At 38.6% G+C, this 13,530-nt stretch overlaps 1 protein-coding gene across 1 annotated transcript; it reads right to left on the bottom strand.

Annotated features, from left to right (window-relative positions):
- Positions 1 to 553: 553 nt before the first annotated feature.
- On the bottom strand, positions 554 to 13,173 carry LOC141430503 (solute carrier family 22 member 7-like). The gene is made up of 8 exons (XM_074091258.1): positions 12,436 to 13,173; positions 11,678 to 11,903; positions 3,478 to 3,733; positions 2,853 to 3,042; positions 2,447 to 2,576; positions 2,063 to 2,360; positions 1,449 to 1,630; positions 554 to 1,034 (listed from the first exon to the last, which is right to left on the bottom strand). The coding sequence occupies exons 1-8, from the start codon at positions 12,666 to 12,668 to the stop codon at positions 876 to 878; spliced, it is 1,674 nt and encodes a 557-aa protein (XP_073947359.1). The 5' UTR covers positions 12,669 to 13,173; the 3' UTR covers positions 554 to 875.
- Positions 13,174 to 13,530: the final 357 nt, after the last annotated feature.

Here is a 13,530-nt window from a genome sequence, read left to right as displayed (position 1 = left end):
AAAACAAACCGTTGTCACTTTTTTATATCTACTGTGATGTCTCAAGAGCGAATTAGCGATGTGAATCCCCCGATGTCCGCGCAAAATCGATTTACATGCACCGCCTGCCCGCGCCGTGGGGCTCGAGTCAGTCACTAGTCATGATTAGTCAGTTAGCGGTCAGTCTTTGTATGTGGCCAACCCCGACGTTTGGCCGGGGTTCGGACACGCGAAGTAGATGCATTTGCGTAATCTAGTGTAATCTATATCTGTGGTTTATCCGTTGCCTAGCTAGTAATCTACTCATAACACAAGCTTTAGGTTAATTTTGGACTAGGTCAATTGGTGTCAAGTTTTCTGTGATAGGTAAGGTGAACCGGGGCTATTCTAGATGGGGGGAAATTGTATCTGAGCCGTCTGATGGCGTCCTTACGACGCCATGTTCGCCATGTTCATGTGTGTTGTGTGAAGACAGTCTTCTGGCGAACATAACGTAAAATTGCCGAGATCATGGCGTCGTAAGGACGCCATCAGACGGCTCAGATACAATATCCCCCAATCCAATAGCCCCAGGACACCTTATATAGTGAGCGGTAACAGAGAATTTTGTACGTAAAGTGCGCTAAATTTTGTCCCGCTGAGTATATCCATACTAATATTATAAATGCGAAAGTGTGTATGTTTGTTCGTCTTTCACGTCGAAACGGAGCGACGAATCGACATGATTTTTGGCATAGAGATAGTTTATGGGCCAGAGAGTGACATAGGCTACTTTTTATCCCGGGAAAATGTACAGTTCCCAGGGGAACAGCGTGCGTTAACCGAATTCCACGCGGGCGATGCCGCGGGCAAAAGCTAGTACGTATATATTTTTTTATTTGCGAAATTCACTCCTATCAACCCTTAGTTTTAACTGGTCTCCCGATTCCTTCAGCCTCAGCGAGGGTGTCAGGCATCTTGGTCCCATAGGTCTCAGGCTGCGTCAGGACGAGGCAGCCTGAGAGCAAGCCCATAGCACCAAACATGAGGGAGGGGATACCCCTCCAGTACTGCATCTAGAAAAATACAGAGTTTGTTAGGGTTCAACCTCCGGGTTCAAAAATTTGTTTGTGTTTTATGTGTTCACAGTCCTTAACCGGTGCCTTAACGTAAGATTTCAGTATTTTTCAAAAAAATGGTGGGAATTCCAATCCCGTGGGAAAATCGGAATAAAAAGTAATATAGTAAAATTAGTTACTTAATTAGGAAAAAAACGTGATTTTTAACACTAAAAAAGCATTCCTTAAATAGCTCATGACTTATTTGAATAAAAAATCGAGTCGAAAAAATCCCAAAACCTCAGCAATAATATTTATCTCAAGATGTTATTTGAATAATGGAGGAATACTCAAAAGAAATATATTATTATCACACATGACGTAAAAATTAAAGAGATTATTTCGTCATTTAAGACGCTGTATGAACCTCACCAGCACAGGGGTGAGCGGCGCGGTGATAGACCCGACTCGACCAATCATAGACGAGAATGCCAGCAGCGTGTGGCGATGCTGTGTTGGATACAGTTCAGACGTGAACAGGTAGAGCGACGTGAAAACTGTCGAGATGCCGAACTTGCCAATCAAGAACAGTATGAGACCAAAGGTTTCCATTTCTGAAAAAAAAGTCTCGATAATAGGTAAAAGTTTGTTAAGGACTTTTGGACGCCGCGTTTTATAAATGCGCCGTCAACGCGCGTTGTATCGATACGCACGCGATATAATACACACACACACACACACACACACACACACACACACACGTTTGTGACACGAATAAGAAAAGTTTTTGATTAAATAAATGAATACCATTTTGCCCACATGACCCTCATTTAAGTCACAATCACAGTTACCACAAGATCTAAAGTTAACCCTGAAGTTATCATTTGTGATAATAAAAGCATCAACGGAGATACTCTCGTTTTTCTACGTTGCTCCTCATAACAGATTCGATCCCGTAGAGAAACTCCATAGCTCACTGAGCAACTCTGAACTACTTTAGTTACAATCATTTTTACCGCGAGATCTAAAATTAACCGTGTACTTACCATTTGTGTTAATAAACGCAAACACGATACAGCAAACTGCGCTCAAGAAGAAGCCACCAGAGATAGTAGCCTTTCTCCCCACCCGGTCCAGGAGCAACACCGCTGAGTAAAACCCAGGGATCTCAATAGCACTGATCAGCATGTAGTTGGCATACATGTTTCCGGCCAGACCCACAGAGTTGATGGAAAGACCGTAGTAGACGAAGGCGGCTGTGATCCACCAGACAGGAGTTGTAAATACGCGGCGGCGTAAGACGGGCGAACGCCAGATTGTACGAATCAGGTCCTTGCTGGGCGTCTGAAATTTAGAAATACTAGTGTTAGAACTTAGGGATTTCAGCAAATTCCCATGGGAATTCCCAATTAATCATATCAAAAGAATACCTGACAATTCTGAACTGATGGCGTCAATAACGCTTCCATTGACTTTTCACTGATTTTCTTTTTATTTATTCTTGCGACTTTTTGCAGCACTGCCTTTGCCTCCGGGAACTTTTGTTTTGAGAGCAACCACCTGTAAAACAAAAAAAAAAAATTAAAGGCGAATCAACTCCTATGGCAACTGAAGCAGATGTGTAGCATTTAGCTGCCAAAACGTAACTCTACATAAAAACTCATCTACGACTTAATCAATCTGCGAATTGTTACTCGACGAAACGTTTTCTGCGAATCGAAAATCTGCTAATCGCTTATCATCGAAACATTAGCTATCCTATATGATCACATTATTACTAACATTATTTGGAACTAGACACGTAATTGGCATATTTTAATTTAAGGTTCGAGTTACCTCACGCTTTCAGTCTGAAGCCAGTAGTAGACGACTATGATGAAGCAAGGTATGTTCAAGACCATCAGCAGATGGCGCCAGGACCCAACCAGCCAAGCCATCGCACCCAGGACCACGTGGCCCACAGCAAACATGGATGAACAGCTGGCCGTGATCACAACCCTGTATTTTGGGCCGACCAATTCACCAGCTGAAACATGGATTCATTTTTGTATTATCACAGCAGTTAAATTCCGAAAAGTTGGAATAATTCTGTGCAAACAGGGGGTTAAAAATGCGCCAAAACGGTAATTTGTGTACATTCTTTATTGTGCAAGAGAAAATAGAAATAGCAAAAAAAAAACAATTAAAAACTCTTTTAAAGCGTTGTCTGCTTAATATATGCTATGTATCAGACAACGTAGAAGATCAGACGTGTGCAAGTTGAAGAAACCTTTCATAATCAATTTTGCTATGATTTCTTTGAGTAGGTATTGTCATTATAACACCAGTAGCACAAAGGTTGCACCCTGGTACGCGATTCAGTTAAATACTTTGAGTGTAGGTACGTATACTACAGCTGAATCGGTCTTAAATTAATAATTCCCAGTCTTATGATTGGTGCAATATCTGCAGAGTGACTTACCAAAAATATAAGCAGCACTTAACGCTCCAGCTCCAAACGTAGTCTGTAGAAGCTGGAAAGCCAAGTACATGGGATAGTTGACGGAGAAAGCTCTGATGAGGCCAAAGACACCGATGTTGAATACGCTGATGATGAGGGCGGTGCGGCGGCCGTACTTGTCTGAGACGTAACCTGTGATCGGAAGCACTAAAAGGGTCCCTAAGCTGTTGAGTGTACCGGCCAGTGCTCGGAGCCATTCTTGACAGCCAAGGTCGAACTGGAAGAAGAAGAATTAATGATAGAAGTATGAAGCCATCAACATAGAAATTATCCTGGCACGTCTTGAATTGCCTGATCGTAACGGGGTTTTCTTCAAGGACTTCAAAACTGTAGAATGTATTGTCTGTTGAGGATTTTTACAGGATTGGCGTGAAATATACATCTGGTTGACCCATTGAAGAAACATACATTGAGGATATACCTATGAATATCGTCAGTATGACTCGTATTAGTAATCTTGTATTGCGTGGGGGACGCCATAATAGAAAAATTTTCTTCAGGCAAATGTTATGCCTAGGAACCGAGTTCCCAACGAATATGAATAAGAATAGATTTAAACGCTTTGATCCGTTTTTTAAACTAACTTTTTGGGAACAGGACTGTAGTGTATGTCTAAAGGCACACATACACTGTCTCGTGTGTTCGTGTGTGAGTGCACAGCGTCAGTGTCACCTGAGCCGTGGGCGAGTGTGGAGGCTGTGCAGTGTGCTCACGCGGGCATTGTCGAGCCAGTGATACGAAGAAAGAACCCTAGCTCCTACAAGTGGCGACGAGTCAAAAGGTAGCATTTTCGTAATAGTAAACTTGGTACAAAGAGCAATTAATCATTGATTTCTGTTTAAACGTAAACAAACAAGCTCGCACTTTGGCGCCAATATTTTGTTATTTTGAGTGTTACAACATTATGGAATGGAAAAATCTCAATCAAGTTTAAGCTTTAAAGTTATGAATATAAGGTCGATTCGAGTAAAGCCGTATCCTTCGACTTATTCTACATTATGTTCTAATATTTAAAAAAATACTTTTGATAATAATAGTTGCAATATTTGTGTGGGAAATCGATGCTGGCCATTTTGAACTTTTTGTCATGGTCTTTAGGTTCAGTAATGCGTGAACCTCTTTCATATCATGCTATTTCATTTTCATCGTGTTGAGTGCTAACGTCACGGGCAATTAAATAATTTAATTATTATATTTTTTTTGTTCAGGAAATATAATTTTTTTTTCTCCTTTCTTGTATTAATGTCGAAAGAAAGAGAGTAACTAAAAGTTAAAGAAAAAAAACATTTTTTTGATAATATTGGAAACTAAGACAAAAATAAATAAATATTTTTTTTATACTATTGGGAAATAAATAGCCAAACCAAAGCCTGTAAGTTAAGTGGAAAAGGAGTGTCGTGCCGTGCGGCTTTCGTTACATTGCAATGTTGATGACTAGGAATAGATAAGAGATTGATTATCGACGGCAATGTATGTATCATGCATGACATTTTACACAAAATTCAGATTTGTGATTCATATTCGCACATACGAGCGAGACATACAGACATTACAGACATATCGCACCTTTAGAATTGATCATCATCACCATTGTAACTCACTTATTTTCCACTCCGTCTAAATAAGGGTTAATGTATGTATACTTATATTTCAAAATAAACTTTAGCTGCTTTACTTTATGATTCAAATTTGATCGTAATAAATAAAAAGTGGCCTGAGGGCCTGCTCCGGGATTTGAGAACCGAGGTTAGTGTCGTGCCGTCCCCTTCGCTCTCGTATTAAATAGTATGAGGGTCGGAGAGACCGCGCGACGCGAGCTTCGGGTTTCGAATTTCGTAGTAGCCCTGCTGGTTAAGGATTGACTCGACTAAGAATTCTGAAGTGTTGTAGCCGCACGTGCAAAATATTATTTTTGTTTTCAATTAAATTAAATTTCAAGTATTTAAAAAAAAGAATAAATTAACTCCAATTGGATATCATCAGATCACATGACTGATGACATCAAATGCAGTGGTATATTTGCTGTGTCAACATCGGTTATAGTTACAGTTTAGTAGAGACTGTACGTGGTCGCGTCTTTAAATAGACTAATGAGACCTCCATTAAATTGGAAATGTGGTCGCGTCTTTAAATAGACTAGTGAGACCTCCATTAAATTGGAAATCTGGTCGTGTCTTTAAAATGACAGGAGGGACCTCCATTAAATTGGAAACGTGGTCGCGTCTTTAAATAGACTAGTGAGACCCCCATTAAATTGGAAATCCGGTCGTGTCTTTAAAATGACAGGAGGGACCTCAATTAAATTGGAAATGTTGTAGCGTCTTTAAATAGACTAGTGAGACTTCCATTAAATTGGTGAACACTTGAAAATAGTGGGGTGTTTTTATTCCAGGTCTGCCTGGCTGGACTTGTGAAGAATTATGGCTAACTCCTTACCGCCATTGGAAGTACTAGACGTTGAAGGCGACAACGCCTCCGTTAGTCATAGATGGGAAAAATGGAAGAGAGCTTTGACTATCTATCTGGAGGCTGCGGATATAATTTCTGCCCCGAAAAAAAGAGCTACATTATTACACTTTGGGGGAACAAGCCTGCAAGAAATTTATTACAACTTACCTGGTGCACATGTTGCAGCCGCCGAAAATGTTGATGTTTTCGAGGTTGCTGTAAGAAAATTGGATGAATATTTCTTGCCAAGACAGAACCGGGTCTACGAGCGTCACATGTTCCGACTAATGAAACAGGAGGACGGAGAGAAGTTTGAAAATTTTTTAGTACGGCTTAGGAAACAAGCAGACAAGTGTAATTTCCATGCAAAGGAAAAAGAGGATCACCTTATTGATCAAATCACCGAGAAATGTACCTCGGTAGAATTACGTAAGAAAATTCTCACAGTCGGTGACTCAATTACTTTAGAAAGAATACTAACTGAAGCAAACACATTGGAAGTTGTAAATAACCAACTGGAAAACTATGCAAGTAAACCACAAGGTAGTCAAGAAGTTAATGCAGTACATTATAATAAAAACATTCCGAGAGAAACTTACCAATTCAAACAGAGAAAATTCCAGAAAAAGACTTGTAACAGATGTGGCAGTATCAAACATTTCTCAGATTATGACAATTGCCCAGCAAAAACAAAATCATGCCACTATTGTAATAAGATAGGACACTTCCGCCAATTTTGCAAAGATAGAAAGACTACAAAAAGGAAATCTGATGACCGAGAAGATAAAGATAGGAAATCTCAAGTCTAAAAAGAAAAAAATTGAAGTAGATTATGTCTTTAACGTTGATAATGATGCCACCATTGGGTGCATTGTTGGAGGCGTGGAAACTGAAATGCTGGTGGACTCAGGATGTAAAGTAAATTTAATAACTACAGAAACATGGAAAAACTTAAAAAATGCAAAAGTTAGGGTAGAAAATCAGATACAGAAGCCGGATAAAACCCTGTTAGCCTATGGAAGTAAAACACCACTAAATGTCAAAGGATCCTTCGAAACTGAAATCAAAGTTAAAGATCGGAAAGAACACGCCACAGTATACATTGTTGATGGTGGTACAAGAGATTTGTTGGGTAAAGAAACAGCTATACGGCTAGGCGTTTTGAAGATTGGCATCGAAGTTAACAAGGTGAACGAAGTAACAGCAGCCCTGCCATTTCCTAAATTCAAAAATGTCCTTGTGGAAATTCCTATCGACAGTTCAGTGAAACCAGTATCTCAACCATACAGACGTATACCGATTCCACTAGAGGAGAAAATCGAAAAGACCATCGAAGAATTACTAGCTGGTGATATCATCGAAGAAGTACACGGCCCCTCTAGATGGGTTTCTCCCATGGTACCCATTTTGAAGGAAAACGGTGATTTACGCCTGTGTGTAGATATGCGGCGCGCTAACACAGCCATTATACGAGAGAACCATCCCTTACCATGCATGGATCAACTTTTACCAAAAATTGGTAAGGCAAAATACTTCAGCAAACTGGATATAAAGAATGCGTTTCATCAAATTGAATTACATCCAGACTGCAGATATATCACAACTTTCATTACGGGCAAAGGACTGTATCAATATAAAAGATTAATGTTTGGAGTTAGTTGTGCCCCAGAAACATTTCAAAAAGTACTAGAAAAGATTCTAGTAAAGTGTGAAGGTGTTGTCAATTTCATCGACGATATATTAGTATTTGGAGATAGCGAAGAACATCACGATCACAGGTTACAGCAGGTATTAGACGTTCTTGAACAAAATAATGTTTTACTTAACAAAAGCAAATGCACATTTAAAGTACAGAAGGTAGATTTTCTGGGGCATGCCCTGACTCCAAATGGGGTAAAGCCACTGCCAAAATACATCAATAGTATAACAGACTTTAGAACCCCCACCACAATAGAAGAACTGCAAAGTTTTCTCGGACTTGTTAATTACGTGAACAAATGGATCCCGAATCTAGCAACAACAACAGAACCTTTAAAGGAATTACTGAGGAAAAAACTAGGAAAAAACACCGACCTTAAACCCTTTTGGGGAAACCCACAAGATGAAGCATTTGATGAGCTAAAGAAAACATTGACAAAAGTACAATCACTAGGATACTACGATGTCAAAGACAAGACACAAATAATCGCGGATGCAAGCCCCGTAGCTTTAGGTGCCGTATTAGTACAGATTGACTCAAAAGGCCCACGTATTATTGCATACGGAAACAGAACTCTAACAGATTGTGAACGGAGATACAGTCAAACGGAGAAAGAAGCTCTGGCGCTTGTTTGGTCTGTAGAGCATTTCAACATATTCGTATATGGCAAAGAATTTGATCTTATAACAGATCACAAACCTTTAGAGATTCTGTTTGGACCAAGATCAAAGCCATGTGCTCGAATAGAACGATGGGTCCTTAGATTGCAATCGTACAAATATAACGTCATTTATAAACCAGGCAAAACCAACATCGCTGATCCTTTATCACGCCTGTGCGCACACACCGAGTTGCCCCTGAAAGGAGAAGACGCACATGTTCACCAAATTGTAGAGCAGTCTAGACCAAGGGCAGTCTCAATGAGGGATATTATAGAAGTTTCTGAAACTGACCAAGAAATTAAAGATGTAAAAAAGGGTTTATACGACCACGAATGGACTGAACTAGCCAAAAGTTATAAAGTTTTCGAAAATGAGTTCTGCTTTTACGAGAACATTTTACTCAGAGGAAACCGGATCGTAATACCTCATAAGTTACGTAAAGCTGTACTCGATGCAGCTCATGAAGGTCACCCTGGAATTGTCGCCATGAAAGGACGATTGCGCACAAAGGTTTGGTGGCCGCGAATCGACAAAGATGCTGAAAATTTAGTAAAATCCTGCAAAAGTTGTACTCTGGTGGGTTTGCCTAATCCTCCCACGCCGATGAAGCGGCGAGAGCTTCCTTCTGCTCCATGGATGGACATTGCTATGGATTTGCTTGGGCCACTACCGAATCATGATTATCTTCTAGTCGTAGTTGACTATTACAGTCGGTACAAGGAGGTGAAGATAACAAAAACAATCACTAGCACACAGATAATAAAACTACTTAAAGAAATTTTCAGTCGACTTGGCTACCCACTGTCAATAACAGCTGATAACGGGAAACAGTTTGTAAGTAGCGAGCTACGAGCGTTTTGTGAAGAATGCAATATTGCTCTCCTCCACACGATTCCATATTGGCCGCAACAAAATGGTGAGGTCGAGAGACAAAATCGAGATATCTTAAAGCGATTAAAGATTAGCCATATAGAAAAGAGAGACCTCAAGGACAGCTTATGGGAATACCTTATTATGTACAACAGCACACCACACACAACAACTGGGAAATCGCCTTCAGAGCTATTTTTTAGACGGCTGAATCGAGACAAAATCCCGTCGTTCGACAAATTGGAGAAGACAGAAATTGACGCAGAAGTAAGGGATAGAGACAAAATCGTAAAGGAAAAGGGAAAGGAGTATGGGGATTTGAAAAGGCGAGCTATGGATGCAAACATTAGTGAAGGAGATAAAGTATACATTAAAAACATGGAAAAGGTAAACAAATTAAGTTCAAATTTTAGTCCCACTCCTCACACAGTTGAAAGTGTAAAACAGGGTGACGTGACGGTAAGAAACGATGAGACTGGACAAATGTTGAGACGTAATGTAGTCCACTTGAAGAAAATAAACGGTGAATGGACCCCAGTTCAAGGAATAGGCCAGGGCGGAGATCTAGAGGAACAAGAAACTCAAACAGAATCATAATTTGAACAAAAAACTAACTCTGTTTATTTAGTTGATTACAAGCGAAGTGCTATTTGTATTTTAGTTATTGAGTAATATTTTTATAACGAAGGGACATTTGATTTCTGTATTTGTTTAATTAAACAATTGTTTGGTTTATGTAAATGCTTGTTTTATTATTATTAACAAGGAAGGGATGTAGTGTATGTCTAAAGGCACACATACACTGTCTCGTGTGTTCGTGTGTGAGTGCACAGCGTCAGTGTCACCTGAGCCGTGGGCGAGTGTGGAGGCTGTGCAGTGTGCTCACGCGGGCATTGTCGAGCCAGTGATACGAAGAAAGAACCCTAGCTCCTACAAGGACAATTTAAACAACAAATTACAGTTCCTGATAAATTTAATAAGCTGCAAGAGCATTACATCAATTGACAACTTTGCTAAATGGATTACACAATCCTTAGTAATTTAAGTAAGTGTTTGATGTCATAAGAATTTCTTAAGGAGGAAGGACATTATATACTTCACTGAATAGTATCTTGCATATTTTTAGTAAACTGATGTAGGTACCATCAGCCAAATAAGTGGTCTGTCAATTTTTAAACAAGTTCCTATCAAATGAATATGTCGCTAAAGTTGAACTTTCAAGTTGACAGACACGTCTATTGGCATTATGATTTTGTGACATGCCAACGATTATCAACTTTAGGGTGGTAGACAACATATTTGGTTGATGGTACCGATCTTTTCTGACTGATAATGAATTAATAAAGAAGTTATCTGTCGTCCGTTTTTCTCGCAATTTGACATAACCTTGGATTGGACATTATACGTTAGACTATAACTTATATAATTACTATATAGATGGTGTAATCGTCTGTCAGTTCTTTATTAGATATTGCTGTCATGATTGTTCAGTTTTTAGATGGCTTGATACACCCTTATCGTATATAGTATCTCGTGATGTCTGGGTGCAGTGCATATCGGATAACCTCTTAGTGTGTTCGTGTGAGATGGTTTCTTTTCGGCAGGAGATCGCAATAAAGTCAAAGTCAAAATATCTTTATTCAATTTAGGCTACAACAAGCACTTATGAATGTCAAAAAAAAATCTACCACCAGTTCGGAAAAACCTCTGTTGAGAAGAATCCGGCAAGAAACTCAACGAGGTAATAGGAGCAGGTCTTATATTCACATAGTGTTGTCAGAGACTAGCTGCTGGATACTAAAAATGGCTGAACAAAAGCTGATGGTGTCTCCCTTAAAATTTATATTGGTGGAGTCATTAAACTATACTAATCAAGGGAGCTATATTTTTAACATTAATTTCAATTGAAGTCTTGTTAAGTAGGGTATCTAATCCTAGTAAACGATATACTGCTGTCACTTCTATTGCTAAGACATAAAATTAAAGGTTGCAAGTACTAAAGTACAATTCATAGAATCTGTCAATTTTCTACATATTTAAGACGCCCTATCGTCGCACACTTGATTATATATGTCCTGTTGTTGCAATTATCATCTAAAAGGAATCAAAAAAAGAATAATAGTCACATCACAAAGCCTTAGGCAGCCCGGTGTTTATATTAGTAGGCTGGAAGTGTCTACAGGATTGTCAGATTCTATTGAATTGGAGTTAGAACAGTGACTAGCACTAGAACATTTACCTTATCCACATTATTTACTTTACTTATTTTTGTAATGTTCATGTGTTTTTTCTTGTGTGACTTTTTTGCAGTGTCATATGAGTAATAAAGGCCTTGGTAGACTTTCACATTATTACGTTTTGTTGTTATCACTTTTTTCAGAACTTAAATGGTATAAGATTCACTTCATTGACTCTGGGAACTGAGACTAACAGTTAGGTGGCAATTACAGCACAGGTACAGAATTATAAAAGTTATACTTACTTCATAGACAACTGAATCGTTTCTCTCATACACGTATCCCTCACATCCTTGGATAGCGGTCTTGTCGAAGATATCAACAGGACAATGAGAAAGCGATCCATTGCTGGTTGCCACGTAACGGTCGCAGCTGACTGGAGATCCACCTCTTTCTGGTACAGCATTGTATATCCATTCAGGCATATAATCGTGGGAAGCCGTTGTTTCACCACACTCGGGGATTTGACATCTGAATATGATAAGAGATTCCATTAGTAAAACCTTTTATTGACTTGAAAAACAAGAGAGGATCTTTATGTTTCTTTGACTGACTATTGTGATGAAAATTGAGACGGGGATAAGGTAAAACCTAGTACAGTCGAAGATAAGGAATCGTGAATTCACAAATGTCGTATTTAATATTGCATACATCTGCTATTCAATGAATTATAGTGACATTGATCGTGAAAAAGTTCCAGCAAGGTCAGGTTCAGTTATCTCAACTGTACTTAGGAATAGGTAATAATAACATGTATTCTCACAGTCATAATTAATACGTACTATATTATTATTAATACGTACTGTCGAATCCTTTCAGAGAAAAAATCATTGTAACATTGTTCTTGACAAAAAAATGGATTAAGAAACTTTCTCTGAGAATTTTCTACGGTAAGCCAGGATAAATAATTCCACATTACAAGCTATTCTGAAAATCTTCAGCAAATTACTTACAATTCTATAAAGATGAAGTCATAAGCAGAATCTAGATAAATGATACTTACCTATGTGGAATGGCAGCAGCAGAGAAGATAAACTCGCTCATAAACGCTGTCATGCTTATGGGAATTGCTATCAGGAGGAAGTTGGTGAGCTGGAACCGGCCGAATTGACCCAACTCGTGAATCAGAACCCAGTCTAGAGTAATATCAGTCTTTGATGTTGTGCTTTTGTTGCTTGCACCATTATTGCTACCTGCTTCAGCATCCGATACTTCTTTAATTGAGTCTTCAGTCATTTTCTCAAATTTTATTTTAACTGTCTTTGCACTATTTGTGATTTCACGGTTTGTTTCACATGCTATTTTTAAATTTAAACGTTAGAGAACTTATAAGACTCAAACAAGATAACAAACTTAATTTTAAATTTCTGCACACGTATCTGTTTTAAATGACACTGAAAGTTCAGTTCCTATTACATTGTAAATACGTTCATGTTTATTTATTATTCCAACACTTTTACATGACATAAAGAAACTTAAATCAGTGTTTAAATCGAAACTTCAAGTTACATCTTCAATATTCAATCACAACGCTATTTTTTATTTATCTAATAACTTGCAGAGTTTATACCGTAGTAAAAAACAGTAAAACGATTTTCAAACAAACAAAACTATCACGCTAACGCACGACTACTTAATCCTAGCCCTGTCTTAGTAGGAGTTCTGTGTTGTATGTTGACTATAAGTGAAATCACGAAAGCTTAAAACGTCAAACAAAACTAAAGACAGTAGACTGCCGCAGTCAACGCCAGCATTTCAACTGGATTGAGAAGTTTGTACGCGTTTGATATTTATGCATGCGATGATAAACTTTGATCCTAGTGTATTGTTACGGTACCATTGACGCGTAGCAGAGCAAAGACATACAGAATTAGAATAATAATTTACTTATTAAGTATTTTGTTTGTACCTAGTTATTTTATTTTGAAAAAAATGACTTACCGCCAAGTTTCTTACCGGCGCATTCTACTTGGCAATGATGGTCTTTCCGAAAGCGCTGGTAGTTTAAAAAATGACATGTAAAAGTGCCCATTGCGGCCTATTTACTGAATAAATTATTTGAATTTGAATTAGCAATAATCTTACACAGTCCACAAAG

Source organism: Choristoneura fumiferana, chromosome Z, assembly GCF_025370935.1.
Source record: "Choristoneura fumiferana chromosome Z, NRCan_CFum_1, whole genome shotgun sequence".
Lineage (NCBI taxonomy): Eukaryota > Metazoa > Arthropoda > Insecta > Lepidoptera > Tortricidae > Choristoneura > Choristoneura fumiferana.
Note: the sequence above shows the minus strand (reverse complement) of the source record. Positions and strands in the feature narration are given on the sequence as shown.